Raw genomic sequence first — 26,769 nt, forward strand, 5'->3', positions numbered from 1 at the left:
TCTGGGTCCCTCCCCCTACCAGCTCCTATGATTAGTTTTTGGGGAGACAGAAGGCAGAGGGGAAGGAGTCACGGGTCCCTGAGAATGCAGGGGAAGGGGCCAGTGCCGTGCTGCCCCAGCCTGGCACTGCCTCCTTGCTGCCTTCCAGGCTCCAGCCCCTCCTTCCCATCAGGCAGCAGTGCAGGCTCAGCTTTACCCCCAGGCTGAGCTCACTGCTCTCCTGGCACAACTCAGCAGCGGCTCCTGCCCTGCCCCAGGCCCAGCGAGCAGCCTCGAGCAGCCTCAGTGCCCCCCCCCACCCGGGCCCTCTGCTGCCTGCTGTGGGGACCTGGGGGTCTCTCCCCTCCTACCCGACTGGGGCCCTGAGGCCTAACCTGCTCCCTCCTCCGGGACGCAGGGCCTGGGCTCCCACAGCCCTCCGGGTCCCTATCTGGCATTTCCGGGGTGCCTACTGCGTGCCGGGCACTGTGTACGCCTCCCATCTGCCTGTGCGGTGGGCCAGCTGCCCCCGCCTTACAGAGGACAGCCTGGGCGCTCCGAGAGGTCGAGCAGCCACTTCCCAGGCCACTGAGGCACACGCTGCGGCTTTGCCTCCCTCCGCCTCGGAGTGTCGCCCTGCCTGTCCTGCCCCACCTGCACAGTCCCCAGCTCCCCGCTCCTGGAGGGGCAGCCGGGCTCCCAGGGACGCCGCCCCGATGCTCCCCGGCTCTGCCACGGGCCCTGGCCCTGCCCGGCAGGGTTCACGCCCGGCCAAGCGAGCAGCTGACGCCAGCAGCGTCCGTGCCCCCAGCCCCAGGCCCCTCGGCCCCGGCGCCCCCAGCCCCCGCCTCGGGGTCTTCCCGGGTATGCGGGAGGCTCTGCCGCTCTCACTCCACCAGAGGCGAGACGCGGCACCCGAGGGAGATGGCCGCCTGCGCTCACAGAAGGGCGCTGGCGGGACCCGGGCCCCTTCCTCAACGCCATCTCACTGGGACAGGGCCGGGCCCAGCTCACCTGGGGGTGCTCCGGCTGCCCGTCTGGGTGGCTGCCACCCACGTGTCGCCCGCCCACCCCCGCGACACGGCCCGGCTGAGCCAGTGAGTCCGCGGCTCCCTGAACCTGAGCCCTCCCTGGGCCTCCGTTTCTCCCTCTGTAAAGCAGGGGTGATGACAGTCTCGGGGGAGGTGGGGACTGTGGGGCTCAGGTGGCGAAGGGCTCAGCCCCTGGCCAGGTGCACGTGGGTGCTCATCAGTGTTGGCTGCCCCTGCCCCAGGGGGGCTGCCTGAGTCCCAGAGCCAAGCGGCAGCTCCCTTGCTCCCTCGTTCCTTCCGGAACCACATTCCCACCACTCGCCAGGCCAGGGCGGCCCCCCGAGAGTGACAGGCAGAACCTCAACAGTATCCTTTATTGCCAAAGACACTGCAGGGCACAGTGGAATTTTGGGGCAGGCGGGAAAGGGCAGAGGAGAGGGGAGGAGGCGAGGGGGACACCGCGGGCCCTGGCTGAGCACTGGGGGGGCCTTGCTGACATGGGCAGGAAGAAGAGACTGAGGCTGGCTCAGGGGCGCCCACTGGGCTCTCCTCTGGCCTGCGACCAACGTCCTTGGCGGAGCTGTCGGGTGAGCTATGGAGGAGAGTCTCCAGTGCACTCTAGAACCTGGGAGGAAAGTGCACCTTTTGGCTGGCCAAGAATCAGGCGGGGAACCCCGATTCTGCAGTCTCCACTGGCCTGGCTAGCCCTGGGCAGTTTCCCACCCTAAGCTCCGCGCGCCCTGGTGGACCTGGGGGGCTGGTAGGTTAGCGGCAGCCTCCGCTCCCCTGCACCTCTCACTCAGACCACCTGGGGGGTGGGGTCTGGAAGGCAGGGCTAGGGTTGGGGGTCTGGAGGGTGGGGCCAGGCCCAGGGCCCAGGTGGAAACAGCTCTGTTGCTAACGAGCAGCCTTAGCAGCCTTAGCAACGCACCCATTCAGTGGAGACAAAGGCGCTGTCACTTGAGTGCAGCTCTCTTGTTCATGCAGACATGCTGCGCCTGCAGGGGTGGGGGTAGGAGTGGGGGGCTGGGGGCTGCTGGGACTAAGGGGGCATCTCAGGTCCCCTCAGAACACCACCTCGTGCTCCCAAGGAGCCTGCAGGGGGCACCCCTGGCCCACTTTGCAGAAGGGGACACCAAGGGACAGACACGAGCCAGGAATGGCGGCCAGCCTGGGTCTAGGGCCAGCTTGCACCCATGTGACTACCGCTGCCTCTGTTTCCCAGCTGTGGGGGTGGGGGTCTGGAGCCAGTCTGGCCACTGACTCTGGCAAGTTGTCCCTGCTGTGCCTCAGCTTTCTCATCTGCACGATGGGAGAATAACCCATGTGCAGAGGTTGCCAGATGAAAGCAAACATCCGGGGTTTATCCCAGAGCCCAGCCCTGGCAACAATTCCATAAGCAGGCCCATTGCCCCTGTTGGAAACAGTCACGTGGTGTGAGGCTGGGCAGCGCTGGGCCGGCTCCTCACAGCCCTGGTTTAGGATTGTGGGCACTCAGGCTCTGAGAGGTCACACCGCGAGCTGTGTCCCCACGGCTCCCCTATGGCCAGGCTGAGCAACCCAAGTCTCAGTCCCCTGCATGAGCAGGGCCTGGGGTGGCCCGGGGTGGCCCCTGCCTTGCTCAGCTGCCCACAGGCCCTCATCAGCTGCCCAAATGGGGAAACTGAGGCCTGAGAAAAAGGACTTATTCCTCACCATGTCAAGAAGGCCTCTCAGACCGCGAGGCATCGGGACAGGTCCTCAGGGGGAGGCGGCCAGGAGGCTGCGTTTGGGGGCCCGAGGAAGGCGGGCTCCCCGCTCAGCGCCCCTCGGGGCAGCGCCGGCTCTGGGCAGGGGTCCCGGACACTCATTCCCTAAGTAGCCCTCTTCCAGGGAGCGCCCCATGTTCACTGCTAATGGAGGACTTGGGGCGCTAGGAAGGGGCAGGTGGGGGCGGGCCCCTTCGGTTGTGGGCAGTAGGGGGTGGTTGCTACTCAGGCCCCTTCCACTCTGACCCAGCGTGGCTGAGGGGGTGTCTAGACCCAAAGGGGCTAGGGGGCCCCCCAGCCCTCCTCAGGTGGGCTACACCTGAAACCTTGAAAGCCGTCAGCTCCACGGCCTGAGGACAGAAGAGGTGCGTGGGGGGGTGGTCTCCACTCCTGCCCCCCCTTGCCCCGGGGGCCCTCAGCTACCTTGGGGATGAGCCCCCCCGCCCCCAGGTTACACCGCAACTCAGGCTACACTGGCTGCTCCAGTCGGCCGCTCCCTGCACCCTCCCGCCCAGGCCCCGGCCCCTCAGCTCCCCAGGGGTCAGCTCCCCAGTCCCCGAGGCCTCCCCAGCCCTCCCGGCCGCACTGCCAGCCCCTCGGCAGGGCCCCGCCCGAGCCCCACAGCCCCCGCCTCACCGGTCTCTCGGGCGCTGGGGTGGCGCAGTCACGGGCATTCTGGGGCTGCGGGTGCCTGGTGGGGGGAGCACAGGTACCTGAGCTTGTGGTGCCTGAGGCAGGAGGCCCTCTCTCTGCTCCCCGACCCTGGGTGGGAACCCCACATATCGGCGGTGAGGAAACTGAGGCCCTGAGAGGGAAGGCGATTGACCCACGACCACACAGCAGGTAAACTGGGAATGGCGCTCCCGGCCTGGCCTCGAAGTCCCACACCCCATGCCCCAGCTCAGGGCCTGGAGCCCCACTGGCAAGGCCTTTCTCTGGGCGGGGTGTCACGGACTCTTGCTTCCTGTGGACGCTGGGAGGGGAGCCATTCCTGAGGGATCCCCCGACCCCGACTTTGCCCTTTCCTGGGCCTCACTTTGTTTTTCAAATGGGCTTCTAGATCAGTCATTGCCCTCCCAGCTCGGCCTGCGTACCAGGTAAACTGAGGCACTCGGAGGCACTCGGAGGCACTCGGCCTGGAAGGTGGTGAGGTCATACCTCTGAGAGCCAGGTGCCTTTGGAGTGGGGCTAAGGGGCAGGGACCCGGCGGGGGGCAGGAGCGGCTGGGAAAGGAGACGCGGGGTCAGGGCCTTGGGCCGCTCCTGCTCCCGCGCCGGGCCGCGCCAGGACCGCCTCGGCCTCCTCCTTCTCCATCGCCCTCCGCACCTGGGGGATGTGGGGGGGGGGGCAGGCGCCCAGGTCAGGTCCGGGACCGTCCCCGGCCACCGAGGCCCTGCAGGTCAGCCCCGCTGCGGCTTGCGCCGAGAGCACCTGCCCTCGAAGCCAGCGCCTCCCCGCTCACCTCCCCGTTGCAGGCGGCGAAGACCAGGGAGGTGGGGACAGACCCAGCGGGCAGGCGGCACTGCCCGGAGCCCCGCCCCCGCCGGCCGCCTCTCTGACCTCTGGCTCTCCGTACCCCACCCCCAAAGCCTCACCACGGCGGGGAGGGGGCTGGGGCCGCCTCTGGAAGCGCCGAGGCTAGGTCGGGTGCTGGGACGGCAGGCCTGACCTTGCTTTCTGACTCTATCCCCACCTGGTGGCCTTCACCTGGGGGCCAGGACCTGCCTCCCCGGGTCCGGGGAGGTGGCGTGAGAGGGACTTGGCGCAGCGTCTGGGGCGGAGCTGGCTCCCCGCTCCCTGCACGTGTGGGGACCAAGAGGACCCGGCCCCCCAAGAAGCAGCACCCTGCCCAGGTGCTCAGGGCAGTTGACCCTCAGGGCAGCTGCGGAGGCACAGGGCCCTGGGGCAGAGCTATGACTCCCAAGCCGCGCTGGCGGGGCTGGGGGATCTGGAGCTCAGGACTCCCTCGAAGCCACTGACCACCACCGAGGGCAGGCCCTCGGGCTCCGACTGGAGGACAGAGGCAGCTGCAGGGGTCCCTGGGGCCACCCAGCCTCCCAGCCCGTGTCCCCTGCTGCCCTGGCGCCTCCCAGCCCCCCACACCCAGCCTGTCCTCTCGGCGGCCTCCGCCTTCCCCGCCCCCTCCCCACCCCTCACCAGGCACCCAGAGGCACCCAGAGGCACCGCTCTGAGCTCCAACCCAACCGCCCCCTTCTGGCTCCTCCGGGCCCCTGGTCACATCCCGACAGCCCCTGCCCCTCCTGCCCGTTTCCCGCCACGGCCTTTCCAGGTCTCTCTCCAGATGATCCCCTCCTGCTCCTCCTGCTCAAAACCGTCTCTTCCCACCTAGCCTTAGGGTCCTAGCCGAGGACCACCCCCTGGTGTCCACGAGACGCCTGCGCCCCCACACCGCCCGACCATCCCTTAGCCTCTCAGCCTCGGCCGTGCCGCCCTGTGGCCGTGTGGTCTGGATGTGTCTCTCTCCCTCAGACCTGAGGTGGGTCTCTGGTCCCATTTACAGCCACGTTCCTGGTATTAGCCCGGGGCTGGCGCAGGGAAGGATTTGTTGAGTGAATAAATGAATGAGTGAACGAATGAAACGAATTAGCTCATATCCACAGGACTCCTATGTACATGCCCAGTATTGTGCTTAGCCCTTTGCATATATTGTTTCACTTGTACCCCACAAAGATCCCATGCGGTGGGTGTGAAGATGATCCCCTTTATGTATAGATCTAGAAACTGAGGCTGGTTCCAATGTGCCCAGGCCTCACAAGACTCAGCAAGGGTAGGTGTGAGCCACAGCTGGTTACAGAAGTGAGGCTTTGCTCTCCTGCCACAAAATCTGGCACAGGAGGCCAGGAGGAAACAAATCCCTCCCAAAGAGTGATTTCGGAGCTGGGCGGATTCCAGCCCTTCGGCCGGCCTGCTCCCTGCGCGCCTCGGGCAGGGGAGTGGGGATTCCTGAGCGAGTCCTGCCCGGCCTCTGACCCAGTGAGTGAATGAGAGAGGGACAGGGCTGGAGGGGAAGAGAAACATGGACAGACCCAGAGAGCCAGCAGGCGTGACGGACAAGCGAGCAGAAGGAAAGGTCAAGCTGGAGCGCAGCAGGAGAGCGGGGCCCAGAGAAGGCAGCTGCACCCCGGGGGGCACCCCCATGCGGCAGCTGCTCCCCTCCTTTCACCAGGGGCCCTCGAGGAAGCTCTGTGGCTGTGTGGGAGGGGGCGAGAGCGGGTCACACCCTCAGAGACAGAGAGGAGAGGCAAGAGGCAGAGAAGGCTGGGGTGCTGGAGATGGGGCCTGGGGGGTCGGCGGGGGCTTGAGGGCGGGGAAGAAAGGTGGGTTCAATGCCAGAGAAAGCAGACACGGCCCAAGAGGGAAGGGGGCTGGGGGGGCAGAGAGACGGAGCCCGAGAGTGGGGAGGGATTGCTCAGAAAATTCAGACGGAGTCTCCAAGAGAGAAAAAAATGAGAAGGGGAAGGGAGGGAGGCAAGGACGGCAGTGAGGGATGAGGGCAGCGAGGGACGGGGCAGCGAGGGACGGGGCAGTGAGGGACGGGGAGAAGGGGCAGTGAGGGATGGGGCAGTGAGGGACAGGGGAAGGGGGCAGTGAGGGACGGGGCAGTGAGGGACGGGGCAGTGAGGGACGGGGGAAGGGGGCGGTGAGGGACGGGGCAGTGAGTTACGGGGGAAGGGGGCGGTGAGGGACGGGGCAGCGAGGGACGGGGCAGCGAGGGACGGGGCAGTGAGGGACAGAGGGAGGGGGCAGTGAGGGACGGGGGAAGGGGGCAGTGAGGGACGGGGCAGTGAGGGACAGGGGAAGGGGGCAGTGAGGGACGGGGCAGTGAGGGACGGGGGAAGGGGGCGGTGAGGGACGGGGCAGTGAGGGACGGGGGAAGGGGGCGGTGAGGGACGGGGCAGTGAGGGACAGAGGGAGGGGGCAGTGAGGGACGGGGGAAGGGGGCAGTGAGGGACGGGGCAGTGAGGGACGGGGGAAGGGGGCGGTGAGGGACGGGGCAGTGAGGGACAGGGCAGCGAGGGACGGGGCAGTGAGGGACAGGGGAAGGGGGCAGTGAGGGATGGGGCAGTGAGGGACGGGGCAGTGAGTTACGGGGGAAGGGGGCGGTGAGGGACGGGGCAGTGAGGGACGGGGCAGCGAGGGACGGGGCAGTGAGGGACAGGGCAGTGAGGGACGGAGCAGTGAGGGACGGGGGAAGGGGGCGGTGAGGGACGGGGCAGTGAGGGACGGGGCAGCGAGGGACGGGGGCAGTGAGGGACGGGGCAGTGAGGGACAGAGGGAGGGGGCAGTGAGGGACGGGGGAAGGGGGCAGTGAGGGACGGGGGAAGGGGGCAGTGAGGGACAGGGGAAGGGGGCAGTGAGGGACGGGGCAGTGAGGGACAGAGGGAGGGGGCAGTGAGTTACGGGGGAAGGGGGCGGTGAGGGACGGGGCAGTGAGGGACGGAGCAGTGAGGGACAGGGGCAGTGAGGGACAGGGGGAGGGGGCAGTGAGGGACGGGGGAAGGGGGCAGTGAGGGACAGGGGAAGGGGGCAGTGAGGGACGGGGCAGTGAGGGACAGGGGGAGGGGGCAGTGAGGGACGGGGGAAGGGGGCAGTGAGGGACGGGGCAGTGAGGGACGGGGCAGCGAGGGATGGGGGCAGTGAGGGACGGGGCAGTGAGGGACGGGGGAAGGGGGCAGTGAGGGACGGGGGAAGGGGGCAGTGAGGGACGGGGGAAGGGGGCAGTGAGGGACAGGGGAAGGGGGCAGTGAGGGACGGGGCAGTGAGGGACAGGGGGAGGGGGCAGTGAGGGACGGGGGAAGGGGGCAGTGAGGGACAGGGGAAGGGGGCAGTGAGGGACGGGGCAGTGAGGGACAGGGGGAGGGGGCAGTGAGGGACGGGGGAAGGGGGCAGTGAGGGACGGGGCAGTGAGGGACGGGGCAGCGAGGGATGGGGGCAGTGAGGGACAGGGGGAGGGGGCAGTGAGGGACGGGGGAAGGGGGCGGTGAGGGACGGGGCAGTGAGGGACAGGGGCAGTGAGGGACAGGGGGAGGGGGCAGTGAGGGACGGGGGAAGGGGGCAGTGAGGGACAGGGGAAGGGGGCAGTGAGGGACGGGGCAGTGAGGGACAGGGGGAGGGGGCAGTGAGGGACGGGGGAAGGGGGCAGTGAGGGACGGGGCAGTGAGTTACGGGGGAAGGGGGCGGTGAGGGACGGGGCAGTGAGGGATGGGGCAGCGAGGGATGGGGCAGTGAGGGACGGGGCAGTGAGGGACAGAGGGAGGGGGCAGTGAGGGACGGGGGAAGGGGGCAGTGAGGGACGGGGGAAGGGGGCAGTGAGGGACAGGGGAAGGGGGCAGTGAGGGACGGGGGAAGGGGGCAGTGAGGGACGGGGCAGTGAGGGACAGGGGGAGGGGGCAGTGAGGGACGGGGGAAGGGGGCAGTGAGGGACGGGGCAGTGAGGGACGGGGCAGCGAGGGATGGGGGCAGTGAGGGACGGGGCAGTGAGGGACAGAGGGAGGGGGCAGTGAGGGACGGGGGAAGGGGGCAGTGAGGGACGGGAGAAGGGGGCAGTGAGGGACGGGGCAGTGAGGGACAGGGGAAGGGGGCGGTGAGGGACGGGGGCAGCGAGGGACGGGGCAGTTAGGGACAGGGGAAGGGGGCGGTGAGGGACGGGGCAGTGAGGGATGGGGGAAGGGGGCAGTGAGGGACGGGGGAAGGGGGCAGTGAGGGACAGGGGCAGTGAGGGACGAGGGAAGGGGGCAGTGAGGGACAGGGGAAGGGGGCGGTGAGGGACGGGGGCAGTGAGGGACGGGGGAAGGGGGCAGTGAGGGACAGGGGAAGGGGGCAGTGAGGGACGGGGGCGTTGGCCCCGTCGCCGCGTCTCTACCCCCCTGAGGAGCACAGGCAGGGATGGGAGGCATTGGACCCATCCCATCCACCCAGGGAGGGCACCGGGCAAAGTGCTGGCGTAATCGCCATGGTAACAGGCCGCTGCTGCCCTCACCGCCCTGTGAGGAAGTGGAGGAACTTAACCAGGTCGCACAGCAAAGAGGGACAGAGCTGGGACTTGAACTCACGAGGCTCTGGGAGCACGGGGCCTGGAGGAAGGGGCGAGGGGGTGCACCACACCCAAAGAGCCCCATCCCCTGCCCCAGAGGCCCCGGCAGACGGGTCTTTGGGAACCTGCCTCTGAGAGCTGCGCTGGGACTCGTCTCTCCTCATTCTGGGCAGCCCCCCCTCATTCTCACGCCTGCCCAGCAGAGGGTGGCGCGTCCCACAGGCCCGGGGCAGAGGACAAGGCGGGCCGGCCCCGGGGCCCTCGGCGGCTCCCTGCCTCGTCACCTCACCTTCTCATTCGCTCCTGCTCTGCTCCCCCACTGAAACGGCCGCTCCACGGGGACGGGGCTCTTTGGCTGCCAAGGCTGCTGTCGGGTCCCCTGTGCCTGCAGCGTGCTGGCGCCCAGGGGGCAGCCACTGAACTCGGGCGCAGGGGTGAGTATTGCCCCTCTTCCTCGCACGAGCAAGGCAACCACAGATGCTGGGTTTGGGGCCCAGCACTGCTGCTTCCTCCTGAGAGGTCTGGGGCAAGGGACGTCACAGGGCCTCAGTTTCCCTGTCTGTAAAGCCTGTTGGGCTATATAAATCTGAGCCTGACCAGGGCTTGGAGAGAGCATGTGGCCGTGGGAGGTGGCAGGGACGGCCTCAGCCCCCTCCTCCGAGGAAAGGCTGGAGGGCCCTGGGAGGCCCAGCGGTGAGGACGCGTGGACCCTGGGGGGGTTGCCTCTGTCTAGCCTGGGCCCTGGCCCACCCCTGAGAGGGACCCTGGTGGGGGGGAGCTGGGAGTAGTGGGTACAGACCACAGGGAGGGTGCTGGGGCCAGGGCGAGGCGGGCAGGAAGGGCTGCCCTCGGGACCCCCTCCTTGCCGGCCCTCGCCCCTGGGCTGCTGCTGTCCGGGCCCGTGTCTGTGTCCCCAGCAGGCCTGCGAGTCCCGAGGACAGGGACCTGGTCTGACCCATCTCTGTGTTCCCGGGACATAGGGTCCCCCACACAGGAGTGCAGGAACTTTCCTGAAACCTCACCGCTGGTGACTCGCTTGTGTGGGCTAAGCGCTGTCCTCCCAACCTAACTGCTGTCCTCACAGACGGAGCGGCTAGTGCTGACCCCACAGTGGGGCGCAGACCCCAGGGCATGAGGTCTCAGGTGCCCGGCCTGCCCAGCCCCATCCTGGGCTACCTGGTGAGGCCCTGAAGTGGCTGTAACTTCTGGCCTACACTTGCATGTCAGGGAGCAGGGGACCTATTCTGGGCCTCAACTTCCTCAACTGTCAAATGGGCCAGGAAATCTTCCCTGCTGCACCTGCTCGTTGATCCGAGGTTGTCTGTTCCCACTCCCACCTCACGATAGATGTTCCTGACTTGCTGTTAAGGCCTCCCCTGATGGGAGAGCTCGGTGCCGCCCCAGTGCCCTTACAGACCCATCAACCCAAGTCCCCGTGCCTCAGAGCCCCAGCCTCACAGGGCAGGGCCCGGGCTACCTGGGGGGAGTTGAGGCCCACGGCGGCGTAGGTCCAGGCCGGCTGAGGTGCACCAGGACGCCTGCCAGCCAGCTCAGGCCCAGGACAGGCAGCAGGGCCAGCGCCGGCTTCACCGTGGCCTTGGGGGCGGGCGGCCGGGGCTGGGGGCGGGCGGCGGGCAGCCTGGGGAGGGCCGGAGGACACACCGGGGACGCGGCTCAGGACCCAGGTGCAGCCGGAACCTGGCTGGACCCTGCTGCCCCCTTCAAAGAACTAGAGGCGGCAGGAAGGGGGAAACTGGGTACTGGGGAGAATGGGGCCCCACTCCCAAACCTGACTCGAAGGCAAGGGAGGGCAGCTGCCCAGAGGGAGGGCTGAGGCCTGGGCAGAGGGGCAGGGGCTGGAGCCAGAAGGGCTCCCCGTTCTCTCCTCCAGGAGCCCCGGGGCTCCCGTGGGCTGGAGCTGCCCTCCTTGGTGGGGGCCGCCCTGCCCTCTGGCAGAGGAAGGCCAGAGAGGAGGCAGGCTGTGGGGGCAGGCCAGGGGCGCCCCCTCTCCAGGAGGGCAAGACCCAGGGAGTGGTGATGGAGGTTGGGGGGCAGGGGTAGGGACTCAGATACTCACCTTCAACCTGGACTTCTGGGAACTGCTGGATTTGGGGGTCCCCCCACCTGGCCCCTACCAGACTATCAGCGCCTCCTGCAGTGAGGCCCGGGACAGGGCGCACACCCACACCCACGCCGAACGCACACAGGACGAGCCAGCCACCCCACACGTGACGGGCACGTCACGTGCCATGTCACCCGTGGCCCCCCACGCACTCGCGAGCACGCACGGCCACGTGACTCAGCGACCGTCACGCCCGGCAGCGGGCCTCGCGCTCCCGCACGTCTCCCTGTACTCCCCGGGCCGGGCCTCACCGTACCTGGACCCTGACCTGCCGCTGCAGGCCGGGCTGCGGGCTCAGCGTGCGGGCGCGGCAGCAGGCGCTGGACACGGTGACCGTCACCACGCGGACCAGGACACACGTACTGGCCTGTAGACCTGGCGTCAGAGGACAAAGGCGACGCCCCCCTCCCCGGGGCCCCCCGGCCTCCCAGCTCCCAGCCAGCACGAAGAGCACGGGCCCTGCGAAGGCCTAGAGGGTGGCTGAGCCCACGTTGAGCCAGCAGTGCCCAGAGGCCACGTAGTCGTGGGGGGACGTGGCCAGCGTGGCAGCCACGATGACCACAGGCAGGCCTGGGGGCAGGAGGAAGGGGCCTCAGGACCCCACCACCCACCCGAGCAGCAGCCCATAGCTGCCCCATCGCAGCAGCTGTACTGGGGAGCACTGGGGCGCAGGCTTGGGCCTGCCAGGCACTGTGGGGGTGGCATCGGGGTCACGAGTCATTTGGGAGTGGAGAGAACCGAGACGGGGCTGAGGGCTGGGAACAACCGAGACGGGGGCGGTGGCTGGTGCGGGGGCGGCCGGCCGTGGGCGGGAGGCGGCGCTGGAGGTGGGCGCGGAGGCAGCCGAGTTGGGGAGGATTGAGAAGAACTGGGGTTGGGCGAAGTTGGAGGTTGACAGGGCGGTGGAAGTTGAGGCTGGCGTCAGAGATGGGTGCTGGATGGTGCTGGGCGCCAGATGGAGATGGGTGTCAGGGGGCTTTGGACCGCAGTGGAGACGTGAGGCCTGTGGCAGGCGGTTTAAGGCAGCGTTGAGGAGCGGGGCGGGGAGGTCCCACCCCAGCCTGTGGCGTAGAGGAGCCGCAGCCTCGCCGGCCGCGTGCTCTCGGCCACCACCGTGCTCCACAGCAGCAGCCCCTCCACCAGCATCCAGGAGAAGGCGGCCAGAGAGAGGTGGTGCATCGCGGCCGTGACGGCCACACACGCCACCTGCAGCGCACACGGGGGCCACGGCAATCAGCCTGGATGGGCCCCAGCCCAAGGAGGCATCAGAGGGGACGGTCTCCGGGCACCATTCAGTGGCTTTTCTCTCCAGGCCTTGCTCCTCCCCAGGGAAACCAAGCCAAGTGAAGATGGGGGGGCCCAACCCAGCAAGGGCACGGGGCCCCGCGGGCGGGTGGCTGTGCTGCCCAGAGCCCCTGAGCGCGCAGGCCGCCGTGGCTGCCCACCTGGTTGGCCTGCGCCCACTCGCTAGCCAGGGGGAGGCCCTCGGCGGGGGCCCGGGAAAAGGTGGGTTCTTGTGGACCGTGGCTCGCTCCGACTTGGGGACCCTGTCCAGACCCAGGACACCACCGCCAGGCTCCTGCCCGATCCCAGGGTCCCCTGTGGACGGACTGGTGATCAGGGACCACGAAGGCGGAGAGGGCCATGTGGCAGGGTGACCAGCACACCCTGAGGAGGCCTCGGACGGGGGCCTGCTGGGATCGGGGAGGGACACCTGACCAGAGAGGGCGCGGAGGCCCACGGGAGTGGGCAGTGCCCAGGTACAGGCGGCTGTGGTGAGCTGTCCCTACCCAGCTGCCAGGAAGAGCACGAACGTGGTGGCAAGGGCACAGAAGGACACGCCACAGCCCACGAACGAGAGTGTCCGCAGCAGCGGCTCCTCTGTGGGGTCTGTGGGGAGGGACGGAGACCTTGGAGCCCAGGGACCCCGCCACCACCCTGACCTGACCCAGGCCAGTCCTCACCACCTCCAGCCCCCTGTCCAGTACTTCGAGGGTCCCCAAGCCTCATTCTCCTCTCCCTTAGAGTTGGGATGTTAACAGCACCAGCTGGCAGGGGTGAGGCACACAGCAGGCACTTAATAACTGTGCATTCGTATGTCCTTCTTTGTTGCTGGCCCTCCTGAAATGGGCCTCAGCTTCTAAGAGTACTAAACTGGAAGCAACCTCCATGCCCATCGGGAGGGGATCACATGTGACAATTAAAAACGGGGCTGCGGCACGAAGTTCCAACACACGCGGCGACGTGGAGAAGCCTGAAGGCCTCATGTAGAGTGAAGTAATCCAGACACAGAAGGACAGATACTGTATGATCTGACATGAAATAATTAGAATATGCAAATTCAGTCATGAACTAGAATACAGGTTACCAGGGGCCAGGGTGGGGGTAGGGAATGGGGGGTTGATATACTCAAATTGTATGGAGTTTCTGTTTGGGATGATGGAAAGTTCTGGTAAAGGACCGTGGTATAGTAACACAGTGCTGTGCACCTAATTAACAGTCCCGAATTGTATATTTGAAAGTGGTTAAAAGGAAAAATTTTAGGTTGTATCTCTGTTACTAGAATTGTACAACACCAGCAGGGAACCCTAATGTAAACCACAAAGCACAGTTATTAAAATGTTCTTTCACCCATTGTAACCAAAGTGTTAATAACAGCAGGGTGTACATGGGAATTCTGCATTTTCTGCATGATTTTTCTGTAAACCTACAACTTCTCTAAAAAGGGGGGGGCCTGCGGACGGATTGTTTTTCACATGGAAAGATATCCACGCGGTTTTACGGAGAGAAGGGCATCTCCTGAGGTCTCTCCAGTGTGCGCCCCAGCCCGCCAAGTAACCCTGCCGTCCCTGCGCCCTCCGCGCGGCTGCCGGGCCAGCGGCCCTCGGAGCCCCTCCCTGCTCCAGGAGCCCCTCTGCGTGCTCGTCCCTCCAGTCCCGGTTCTGGCGCCTCCTCCACTGGCCACGGCCCTTCACTTCCGCCAAACACCAGACCGCAGACCCACGGGCCCTCAGACCCGATGTCCCACCCCAGCCGGCTTCCCTCCGGCCTCCCCCCAGCGCCCCTAGGCGCCCAGGGCCCAGGCCCTTCTCCCTGCGCCCCTCCCTCAGGCCCGCCTCCTGGTCTCCCCGCTGCCTCAGGCCGCGCCCTCCTGCCACTCTCTCCACCTCCCGTCTCGCTCCCTGGGAACCGCTGCCTGCTCAGGCCTCCTCCACAGCGGCCCTGGCATCCAAGGCTTGGCGCGACTGCCCCGTGCCCACCTGGCCACCTCATCGTCCTCCACGCCTGGGCCTGGCACTGGGAGCTCCAGACCCGCCAAACTTGCTGTGACAAGTCTCTCGTGCCTTTCCAGCCTCCTTGTCTTTCTCAGAATGCTTTGCTCAGAGCCTTCTTGCTCAACTCCTGTTCATCCTTCAAGGCCTGGTCTGGCCACCCCGCCCCGTGTCTCCCAGGCGCTCCCCTGGATGTCGTACCCCTGTAACAGGACGGCGACGTTGGCGCTGGGATTGCAGAAGCAGTGGGGGAGTCCTGGTACAGGCTGACCACGGAGCAGCCGCTGGTGGCCCAGGAGCCCCCTGTGTCTGGCCTTGGGTGGGAGAGAAGGAACACGGGGGCTCTTGAGACGGGGGCGGCCAAGGGGTGGGAGGCAGGTGGCATCCCGGCCCGGGCCAAGCAAGGGAAGCCTCTCCCCTCTAACCAGCTATGTGACTCAGGCGAGTCACTGCCTCTCTCTGGGCCTCGGTTTCCAATCCGTCAAATGTACTTGCTCTCAGGATTGGGGGGGCCGGGTTGATACCAGTGGCTGATCACCACTGACTAGTTCCATTAATTTAGGAACAGTGATTGACGCTCAGTCCCGCAGCTAAAGGGCCTCAGCCAGGACCTGGGTTAATCCCTGGGCCCTCCTCTGCCCCTTCAAATGCCCTAGGACCCTGGCCTCAGCTGTCACCAAGCCTAACACCCACTTGAGAGGTAAGTCTCTTCCTGGGCAGCCCACAGAAGGGAAGAGACGCATCAAGGATAACACCGTGACTCGTGGCTTGAGTGACGAGGTGATGGGAAAGATGGGGGCAGAAGGCTGGTAGTGAAAGCAAGACCAAATACAGCAAACAGTTAAACATGAGCTGCTCTGGTTCAGGTGAGAGTAGAGCTTGGAGTTGCCTTGCATAACTCCTATGACAGGGAGCTCACTACCTCCTAGGTAACAAATTCTCTTGTCCCAGCTTGTCCTGGAGCTGGGTGGGGCCTAGAGTCACCCCTGCAAGGGGATCTGTGAGTGAAGGCCAAAAATAAGCCCCAGCCCCACCTTGGCCCCAGAGGGCTGTCTTAAAAAAAAAACAAAACCCCACCTTATTTAAAGAATCTGGAAACAGAAACTCACCTGAGGCTGAAGTTCCAGAAAGCTCCACCAGCTTCTGATGAAAGGTCTTGGGATAAGATAGAGGGACAGCACAGGTGTGAGTGTGTACAGGGAAGGTGTGAGAGTCAGTATGGGGGCACGTGTGAGCTGTGTGAGTCTGTATGGGGAGCACAGCACAGGTAGGAGCATGGATGGGGTCACAGAGAAGATGTGTGCATGGGGTACACAGAGGAGGTGCCTGAGTGTGTACCGGGGGCAAGGGACAGGTGTGTGTGTGTACGAGTGCACAAGGGCAGTGTGTGAGCACGTGTGGGTGCACAGGACAGACATGTGAATCTGCAGGAGGGGCAGGGGCAGATGTGTGAATGTGTATATGGGGTGGGGGCACAGGGCAGGTGCGGGAGCACGTGTGGGAAAGGAAGAGAGACCAGAAGGATGGAGCGGGCCAGGCACTGCTCAGCATGGGTCATGGGTGTAGGGGCTGGAGATAAAGCCAGGGGGGAGGCAGAAGGCAAGGTGAGGTGACTGGACTTCCAGTAGCATTATGTATAATATCCCCCAAATGGGACAAAGCAAATGTCCTTTAACAGGGAAGTGGCTAAACAACTGTGATTCTTCTTTCATTTGGGAAGTCCTGCATCTGTGAAGACAGACAGATGGGTCTCTAGATGCTGATGTGGAAAGAGTGCCATGAGACATTGTTCAGTAAAGAAGAAAGCTACATTGAGGTGGAAAGCACAACTGAGTGATTATACCAAATACCATTGATTGTACACTTTAGATGAACTGTATGCTTATAAATAAAATTCATTTGCTACTTTAAAAAATACTATGCTGTTTACCACCATAAAAAAGAAAAAAGAAAAATGGCCCAAGAAGCACACCATACCCCAATCAGAATAAATCTGAATAGACCTATTCCAAGACACATACTACTCAGAATGTCAGATGTCAAAGATAAAGAGAAAATTCTCAGAGCAGCAAGGGAGAAGCAAACCATCACATACAAGAGAGGCCCAGTAAAGACTTAGCATGGATTTCTCTTCAGAAACCATAGCGGCAAGAAGACAATGCTGTGATACAACTAGGATACTGAAAGAGAAAAACTGCCAGCCGAGAATTCTTTATACGGCAAAAATGTCCTTCACATATGAAGGTGAGTATAAAATATTAACAAACAGAAACTAAGAGAGTTTGCAAAAAAGGATCCACTTTTGCAGGAAATATTAAAGGAAGCCTTAGAACCTGAAATAAAAAGACAAGAGAGAAAGGCCTGGAGGAGAGTACTGAAGAAAGAATAGAGAAAGGATAACCAAAAGCATAAAAGACAGACAAAAGTGTGATATGACATATGAAAACCAAAGAATAAAAGGTAGAAGTAAATAGTGCATTTACAGTAATATCACTGAATGTGAATAGATTAAACTCCCCAATCAAAAGACACAGGCTGACAGAATGGACAAAAAAACATGAGCCATCCATGTGCTGCCTACAAAAATACACCTTAGATCCAGGAATACAAACAGGCTGAAAGTGAAAGGTTGGAAAAAGATATACCATATAAACAGTAACCAAAGAAGAGCAGGGGTAGCTATGCTAATATTGGACAAAACAGACTTTAAATGCAAAAAATTATAAGAGATACAAGAAGGCCATTGTATATTAATAAAAGGGACAACCCACTAGGAAGATATAACAGTCATAAATATCTATGCACCTAACCAGGATGCCCCAAGATACATCAGACAAACTCTGGCAAAACTGAAGGAAGAAAGTGACATCTCTACAATAATTGCTGGAGCTTTCAACATAGCACTCACATCATTAGATAGAACAACTAGAGAGACGATCAAGAAGGAGACAGAGAACTTGAACAATATGATGAGTCAGACCTAACAGACATATACAGAATGCTGCATCCAAACTCAACAGGTTGTACATTCTTCTCCAGTGCCCATGGATCTTTCTCCAGGATAGACCACACGTTAGGGCACAATGCAGCTTTCAATAAATATAAAAAGACTGAAATTATATAAATCAGCTTCTCAGATCATAATGGAATGAAACTGGAAATCAATAATAGACAGGAAAACAGTAAATTTGCAAATGTGTGGAGGCTGAAAACACACTCCTAAGTAATCAGTGGGTCAAAGAAAAAATTGCAAGTGAAATCAGTAAATACATTGAGACAAATGCAAACAAGAACACAACTTATCAAAACTTATGAGATACAGCAAAGGCAGTCTTGAGAGGGGAATTTATTGCCCTAAATACCTATTTTAAAAAAGGAGATATAATCCATGCTGTAACGCAATGCTCCAAAGTGTACTCATCAAATGCAATGAATATACCACACTAATGAAAGAAGTTGTTAATGTGGGAGGAGTGGGGGGTGTGGGGAGTGGGGTATATGGGAACCTCTTATATTTTCTATTTTAACATCTTGTGTGATTTATGTATCTTAAAAAAAAAAGATAACCAAAAAAAGAACTGAACTCAAAGATTTAACTGAATAACTAGAGAAACTAGAAAAAGAACAGCAAACCAATCCCAAAGCAAGCAGTAGGAAAGAAATAATAAAGATTAGAGCAGAAATAAATGAAATTGGGAACCAAAAAAAAAAAACAGAGAAAATCAACAAAATCAAAAGTTAGTTATTTGAGATGATCAATAAAATTGACAGAGCCCTAGCTAGACTAACAAAGAAAAAAAAAGAAGGTGCAAATAAATACAATCAGAAATGAAAGGAGGGAAGTTACAAATGACCCCACACACACAAAAAAAAAGGATCACAGAGGATATTATGAGAATAGTATTCCAACAAACTAGACAATCTAGATGAAATGGACAAATTCCTAGAAATGCTAAACAACCTACATTGATACTACAAGAAATACAAGAACTTAACAAACCAATCATATTTAAAGAGATCAACAATCTCAACAGAGTCATCAACAATCTCCCAAGCTTCACAGATGAATTCTACCAAGCATTTTGAAAAGAATTAACACCAATCCTGTTTAAACTCTTCCAAAAAATTGAAGAGGAGGGGAAATTACCCAATACATTTTATGAAGCCAACATCACCCTAATACCAAAGCCACATAAAGATACTGCCAGAAAAGGAAATTATAGACCAATCTCTCTAATGAACATAGATGCAAAAATTCTCTACAAAGCACTTGCAAATCGAATCCAACAGCATATTAAAAGACTTGTACATCATGACCAAGTGAATTTGTTCCTGGTATGCAAGGAACAACATAAGAAAATCAATCAACATACTATACCACATTAACAAACTGAAGAGAAAAAACCACATGACCATCTCAATCGATTCAGAAAAGGCATTCAACAAAATTCAGTATCCTTTTTCGATAAAAACACTTCAAAAGATAGGAATAGAAGGAAAATTCCTCAATCTGATAAAAGGCATATATGAAAAACCCACAGCCAACATCGAACTCCAGGGGGAAAGGTTGAAAGCTTTCTAAGACTGGGAACAAGACAAGGATGCCCACTGTCACCATTGTTATTCAATATTGTACTAGAAGTTCTAGCTAGGGTAACCAGACACGAAAAAAAATTAAAGGTATCCAAGTAGGGAAAGAGCAAGTAAAATTCTCACTGTTTGAGGATGACATAATCCTGTATTTAGAAAATTCTGAAGTATCCATGACAAAGCCACTTGAGCTAATAAACGAGTTCAGCAAAATGGCAGGATACAAGATCAAAACACAAAAATTAGTAATTTTTTTTACACTAGTACTGAGAAATCTGAGGAAATCAGGGGGGAAATTCCATTTCCAATAGCAACAAAAAGATTCAAATACCTAGGAATTAATTTAACCAAAGAAGTACAGGACCTATATGCAGAAAATTACAAAACAACACTAAAAGAAATTTAAAAAGATCTAAACAAATGGAAAGACATTCCATGTTTATGGATTGGAAGAATAAATATGGTGAAGATGTCAATCTTACCCAAATTGATTTATAGATTCAATGCAATACCAATCAAAATTCAAACAGCCTACTTTACAGAATTAGAAAAGGTAATTACCAAACTCATTTGGAAGGGAAAGTGCACCTGAATAGCCAAAAGCATTCTAAAAAAGAAGAGTGACGTAGGAGGAATTTCTCCACCCAACCTTGAAACATATTACAAAGCTACAATGGTCAAAACAGCATGGTACTGGCAAAAAGACAGATACATCAATCAGTGGAATAGAGTTGAGAGTCCAGAAATAAACCCTCACCTCTACGGCCAACTGGTTTTTGACAAACCTACCAAGTCCATGTTGACGGGACAAAACAGTCTCTTCAACAAATGGTGCTGGGGCAACTGGATATCTATAACCAAAAGATTGAAAGAGGAACCCTATTTCACTCCCTATAAAAGAATCAACTCAAAATGGATCAAAGACCTAAATATAAAAGCCAGGACCACAAAATTACTAGAAGAAAATGTAGGGAAATATCTTCAAGACCTTGTGGTAGGTGATGGTTTCTTGGACCTTATACCCAAAGCATGCGCAACTAAAGAAAAAAAAATAGATAAACGGAACTGCCTCAAAATTAAGCACTTCTGCACCTCCCAGGACTTTGTCAAAAGGGTAAAAAGGCAGCCAACTCAATGGGAGAAAATACTTTGAAATCAATTCTATTCCACTGATTGATGTGTCCGTCTTTTTGCCAGTATCATGCTGTTTTGCCCGATAAGGGTTTAATATCCAGGATATACAAAAAGATGTTACAATTCAACAGTAAAAAGACAAACAACCCAATTAAAAAATGGGCAAAAGACTTGAACAGACATTTGTCCAAAGAAGAAATGCAAATGGCAAAACACATGAAAAAATGCTCAACATCACTAATGATTAGGGAAATGCAAATCAAAACTACAATGAGATATCATGTCACACCTATCAGAATGGCTACTATTAAAAAGACACAGAAGTGCAAGTGTTGGAGGGAATGTGGAGACACAGGAACACTTATTCATTGTTGGAGGGAATGTAGAATGGAAAAGCCACTGGGGAGGACTGTTTGGCAGTTCCTAAAGAAGGTGGATATAGACTTGCCACGTGACCCTGCAATACTGGGTGTATACACAGAAGAACTGAGAGCAGTGACACGAACAACATCTGCACACTGATGTTCATAGTGGCATTATTGATGGTAGCCAAAAGCTGGAAACAACCCAGGTGTCCACCAGCTGATGAATGGATAAACAAACTGTGGTGTATTCACACGATAAAATATTATGAAGTTGTAAGAAGAAACGAAGTTGTGAAGCGTATGACAACACGGATGAACATGTAGGACATTATGTTGAGCAAAGGAAGCCAGTCATAAAAGGACAAATACTGTATGTTTGCATTACTATGAACCAAAAATACTGTGTAACATATTGTGTGATTTTAAAAAAACCCAAACTTACATGTATCAGTACATTTGAGAAATGAATGTTTTTATTCAACTGTATTCTTTTTATTTTTCAATTAATGTTTATTTTCAATTATTAAACATAGAAAATAAAAATTTAAAAATTAAAAATATAAAAATTAAAAAATAAAAGAGCCGCAGAACATTATGTATGATAGCAGCCCATTTATGTACAACGTTAAGGTCTGTGTATTCATGTAAATACACTCACGAAAGATCTAGATGCAAACACAGAGCAAACTTACGATGACCAATTCGGGGTTTGCATGCATCATAGTGAACACGTCCTTTCTTTTGCAAAGAAATGTGACAAGAGTATGGATTTTACAAAGATGTCCCTTACGCAGAGAGGTGACATCAGGCAGTGAGTGGTACCAGCCACAGTCCAGGCAGCGAAGGCAGCCTGAGCTCAGGACTTGGGCTACTTGTCCCGACTAGGGAGGACAATGGCAACTCACTCACTAGAATATGACAGTGTTTTGTAAAGCACTTTCATGTTTTTTATTGTGGCTGATCTTCATAGCAACCAAGGGGAGCAGAAAAAGTTCCTGTCATTTCAGATGAGGAAGCGGAACTCCGAGAGCTGAGTTCATGTCAAGATCACACAGCCAAGCAGGGACAGAGCTGAGACTCGGGTCTGGGCTGGCCAGCTCGAGTTCTTCCCACCATTCTGTGATGATGCCTCCAGAGAACGTATTCTTCTGGGTTGAGCGAATTATCATCCTATTTATTCATTCATTCATAATATATTTCCTGGGTCGCAGGTACTATATCAGGTGCTGGGAACACAAAACCTGCTCTTCACTTTCAAAATGGGTGATTGCTACACCGCAGGTGCTATTTGAAAGTGGTACAACCTGAAACATAAATGTAGTTGTACACTCAAAAGTCACAAAACTAACTGTGTCTAGTAACCCCACACATTGGTCATATAAACCCAAGAAACAGTCACAGAATCAAAACCTATTGTAAGGATTCTTACAGGGTTAGGCAGGGTTAGTTGGAATGATGAAAAACCAGAAGGTATCATAGCTCCACGACCAGGAGAGGGTCATAAAACAGAGCATCCTCCCTGGAGGGCTGCAGCTCAGGCCTGCAAACGTGAGGAATGAGCAGCAAGAAGAAAGGACCAGAAGGCACAGGGGTATCTGTGACTGAGACAATGCAGAAAACATCTGCAGTGGAACTGCAAAACACAAATGATTACAAGGCACAGCTGAATAAACAAGGGCTTCATTTTGCAAAAGGAAAAAAATAGATATTTCTAACTGCCCAGAAAAAGGCTGAAGGGAAACACACAAAATTGTTCACAGTGGTTATCTCCGGATGGTAAGATATTGTCTTTTTTTTTTTTTTTTAAGATTCATTTTATTTATTTATCTCTCATTGTTTGCACTTGCTGTATCTGTTCATCTTCCCATCTTCCTTTTAGGAGGGACTGGGAACTGAACCCGGGACCTCCAATATGGGAGGGAAGCACCTAATTGCTTGAGCCACCTCTGCTCCCTGCTTTTGTCGGGTCTCTCATTATACTTTTTCTTCTTGTGTCTCTTGTGGCATTATCTTGTTGCATCAGCTTGCCATGTCTGCCTGATGCTCCAGCTTGTTGTCTTCTTTAGGAGACAATAGGAATAGAACCAGGGACCTTACATGTGGTAGGTGGAAGCTCAATCGCTTGAGCCACATCTGCTTTTGTCTTCTTTATTCTATTCTATATTTTCAAAACTTGCTACAATGAGCAATGCATTACTTTTTTTTTTATTAAAGATTTATTTTTTATTTATTTCTATCCCCTTTCCCCTTCCTCCCCCCCCCCAGTTGTCTGCTCTCTGTGTCCATTTGCTGTGTGTTCTTCTGTGACTGCTTCTATCCTTACCAGCAGCATCAGGAATCTGTGTTTCTTTTTGTTGCGTCATCTTGTTGTGTCAGCTCTCTGTGTATGCAGTGCCATTCTTGGGCAGGCTGCACTTTCTTTCCCGCTAGGCAGCACTCCTTATGGGGTGCACGCCTTGCGCATGGGGCTCCCCTATGTGGGGGACACCCCTGCGTGGCACGGCACTCCTTGTGCGCATCAGCACTGCGCATGGGCCAGCTCCACACGGGTCAAGGAGGCCCGAGGTTTGAACTGTGGACCTCCCATGTGGTAGGTGGACACCCTATCCATTGGGCCAAGTCCACTTCCCATGCATTACATTTTCTACATTTTAATTTATTTTAAGTCATCTAATATGTAAATACATTCTGAAAAAGTACTTTTTTGAAAATATAAAAAGAATTGGGAAGCGGCTGTAGCTCAATCAGTTGGGCTCCTGTCTACCATATGGGAGGTACTTGTGAAGGCAAATATGGTCCGTGTGCCGTGGAGAGCTGAAGGCCTGTGCGCCATGGAGAGCTGACACAGCAAGATGAAGCAACGAAAAGGAAAACAAGCAGACACAGAAAAGCACGCAGCTAATGGACACAGAGAACAGACAGCAAAAACAAGCTGCAAAGGTGGGTGGTAAATAAATAAATAAAATCTTTAAAATAGAAATAAAAAGAATTGATAAATCTCTAGTTAGACTAATTAAGAATGAAAAAGCAAACATCACTACAGATCTTACAGACATTAAAAGGATAATAAGGACGTATTACGAGCAACTTCCTGTTAGAAATCCAACAACCTAGAGAGAATGGACAAGTTCTTGAAAGGCACAAATAACCAAAAACCATTTCAAGAAGAAATGAAACACCTGAATAATCCTATGTCAATTTAATACCTGAACAATCCTATATCAACTTGAGAAATTGAATTTATAACTTGAAAAATCTTCCCACAAAGAAAATACCAGGCCCATATGACTTCAGTAGTGAATTCTATCAAACATTCACAGAAGAAATAATACTAAACCTGCAAACACTTTTAGAAAACAGAGGCAAAAAAAAAAAAAAAAATTTAAGAAAACAAGCAGCAAGAACACGTCCCAACTCATTTTGAGAGGACAGCATTACTATGACACCAAAAACATAGATGAAGACATTACAAGAAAAGAAAACTACATATCACATTATTCATGAACAAAAACGCAAAAATCCTCAACAAAATATTAGTAAATCTAATCCGGCAGTATATACAAAGGATAATAACACCAAGTGGGGTTTATCCCAGGAATCCAAGGTTGGCTTAACATTTTAAAACAATCGATGTATTTTGCTGTGTTAACAGAATAAGGGAGAAAACTATATGATCACATCAGTGCAAAGGAAGCATATGGCAAAATTCAATAGCTATTAGTAAAAAAAATTTTCAGCAAACCAAGAAGAGAAAAGAGATTAATAAAAAGCAGCTATGAAAAACCCACAGCTAACATCACACCTAATGGTGAAAGACTGAATTTTGGGAAACTAGACCAGGATGTCTGGTCTCACCATTCCAATTCAACTCTGAACTAGAGGTACTAGCTAGTGCAACAAGGCAAGAAAAAAAAAAAAAGAGAATGATTGGAAAGGAGAAAACAAAACCATCTTTATTTGCAGATGACATGCTCATATATAGAAAATCCTAAGGATTCCACAAGAAAGCTACTTGATGTACTAAGTGAGTTTAGCAGGTCATGGGATAAAATGTCATTATATAAAAACCATTTGTATTATTATATGGTAACAATGAACAATTTAAAATAGAATTAAAAAACAGTATCAGGGAAGTGGATGTGGCTCAAGTGATAAGGCCTCCGCTTACCATATAGGAGGAACAGGGTTTGATCCCTGGGGCCTCCTGGTGGAAAAATAGGAGAAAGCATGCCTGTGTGGCAAGCCAGTGTCTGCATGGTGAGCCGAGTGCCTGCGCAGTGAGCCAAGTGCCCACGTGAGTGCCTGTGTGGTGAGCCAGTGCCTGCACATGAACCAGTGCCCACGTGACGAGCCGAGTGCCCACGTGGGTGCCTGTGTGGCGAGCCGAGTGCCCACATGGTGAGCCGAGTGCGCATGTGGGTGCCCGTGTGGCGAGCTGAGTTCCCGTGTGAGTGCCCATGTGAGTGCCTGTGTGGTAAGCCACGGCATGCATGTGAACCAGTGTCCACGTGGTGAGCTGAGTGCCCATGTCAGTGCCCATGTGGCAAGCCAAGTGACCACGGGGTGAGCCGAGTGCCTGCACAGTGAGCTGAGTTCCCGTGTGAGTGCCCATGTGGCAAGCCAAGTGCCCATGTGAGTGCCCATGTGGTAAGCCAGTGCCCACATGATGAGCCAGTGTCCACACAGTGAGCTGAGGGCCACCCGCACAGTGAGCCGAGTGCCTGCTTGAGTACCCGCATGGTGAGCCAGTGCCTGCGCAGTAAACCAGTGCCCATGCAGTGAGCTGAGTGCCTGCGCAGCAAGCCGAGTGCCCATGTGGTGAGCCAGTGCCCACGCAAGTGAGTCATGTGGTAAGATGACCCAACAAAAGAGAGACTAAGGGGAGAGTCAAGGTGAAGAACGGCAGAGACCAGGAACTGAGATGGCGCAATTGACAGGGAACCTCTCTCCACATCAGAGGTCCCTAGGGTTGAATCCCAGTGAATCTTAGAGGAGAACGATGAGAAGACAAAAAAGAGAAATAGATACAGAAGATCACACAGCAAATGGACACAGACAGCAAAAACAGCAGGGTGGGGAGGGGAAGGGGAAGAAAAAAGAGAAAATAAAGAAAAAAAATTTAAAAAGCTATTTTAAAAAAACATCATTTACAAAAGCATCTAAAACTATGGAATACTTAAAGAGATATTTAACAAAATATTTTTAAGACCTTCCCATTGAAAACTACATTAACACTGTTGAGTGCAACTCAAGAAAACCTCAACAAATGGAGGAATATGCCCAGATCATTGGATTTGAGAGAGTTGACATAGTTAAGATGCCAGTTTTTTCCAAAATGATGTACAGATTCAACACAATTCCAATGAAAATTCCAGCAGGCTTTTTTGTAGACAATGACAAAACTGATTCTAAAATTTATATGGAAATGTGAAGAATCTGGAATAGTCAAAACAATTTTGAAAAAGAACAAAGTTGGAGGATTTACACTACTTGAAATCTCAGATTACTATATAGGTACATTAATCAGGACAGTATGGGATTAGTGTAGGTATAAACATATAGATCAATGGAACAGAATAAAGAGCCTAAAAATAGACCTATACCTATACAAGACAATTAATTTTCAATAAAGGTGACAAGATAATTAAAATGGGGCAACAAATAATTTTTCAACAAGTGGTGCTGGAACTGGATGTCTATATGGAAAAAAATGTACGTCAACCCTTACCTCACAGAACACATGGAAATTAAAAATAAATAATAGATCTAAATATAAAAGCTAAATTTAGGATAAAACCCCTCTGAGAACACATTTGTGACCTTGCAATAGGCCAAGATTTCTTAGATAGGATACAAAGAGCATGAACCATAAAAGAAAAAATTGGACGTCATCAGAATTAAAAACTGCTCTTCCAAAGATACCATTAAGAAAATGGAAGTGCATGCCATGGATCAGGAGAAAATAGTTACAAAACATCTGTCTGACAAAGGACTTGTATCCAAACTATATAAAGAACTCCTACAACTGAATAAGAAAACAATTTTTAAAATTGGGTAAAAGACTTGAACATACATTTAACTAAAGGAGCTATATGAATACCCAAGTATATAAAAAGATGCTCAAAATCATTGGTTTCACAAGGAACTGAAATTTAAAACCACAATAAGTCAATACGAGCCATTATAATGAATGATATTAAAAAGGCTGACAAAGACGTCGGTGAAGGTGTGGAGTGACTACAACTCTCATATAGCACTGGTGGGACCAGATAATGGTACAACCATTTGAGACAGTCCCTTAGGAAGTTTAGTATCCGCCTATCATTCACTCCAATGTTAGGAATTTACCCAAGAGAAAGAAATCATATGTCCTCAAAAAGCCTTGTACAGGGAAACGGACTTGGCCCAGTGGTTAGGGCATCCGTCTACCACATGGGAGGTCCGCAGTTCAAACCCCGGGCCTCCTTGACCCA

General features: G+C 55.0%; 1 protein-coding gene across 1 annotated transcript in view; it reads right to left on the reverse strand.

Moving 5' to 3' along the window:
- Nucleotides 1–3,946: 3,946 nt before the first annotated feature.
- ADGRD2 (adhesion G protein-coupled receptor D2) overlaps nt 3,947–26,769 on the reverse strand; it is a 31,780-nt gene continuing 8,957 nt past the window's right edge. The window contains 14 exon segments of the mRNA XM_058301354.2: nt 3,947–4,084; nt 4,739–4,768; nt 10,291–10,334; nt 10,337–10,409; nt 11,192–11,302; nt 11,375–11,505; nt 11,991–12,141; nt 12,381–12,445; nt 12,448–12,482; nt 12,726–12,825; nt 14,392–14,454; nt 14,457–14,516; nt 14,985–15,013; nt 21,538–21,542. Coding sequence (XP_058157337.1) covers nt 3,947–4,084; nt 4,739–4,768; nt 10,291–10,334; nt 10,337–10,409; nt 11,192–11,302; nt 11,375–11,505; nt 11,991–12,141; nt 12,381–12,445; nt 12,448–12,482; nt 12,726–12,825; nt 14,392–14,454; nt 14,457–14,516; nt 14,985–15,013; nt 21,538–21,542 — 1,035 coding nt within the window.

Source organism: Dasypus novemcinctus, chromosome 8 (assembly GCF_030445035.2).
Source record: "Dasypus novemcinctus isolate mDasNov1 chromosome 8, mDasNov1.1.hap2, whole genome shotgun sequence".
In the NCBI taxonomy this organism is placed as follows: Eukaryota; Metazoa; Chordata; class Mammalia; order Cingulata; family Dasypodidae; genus Dasypus; species Dasypus novemcinctus.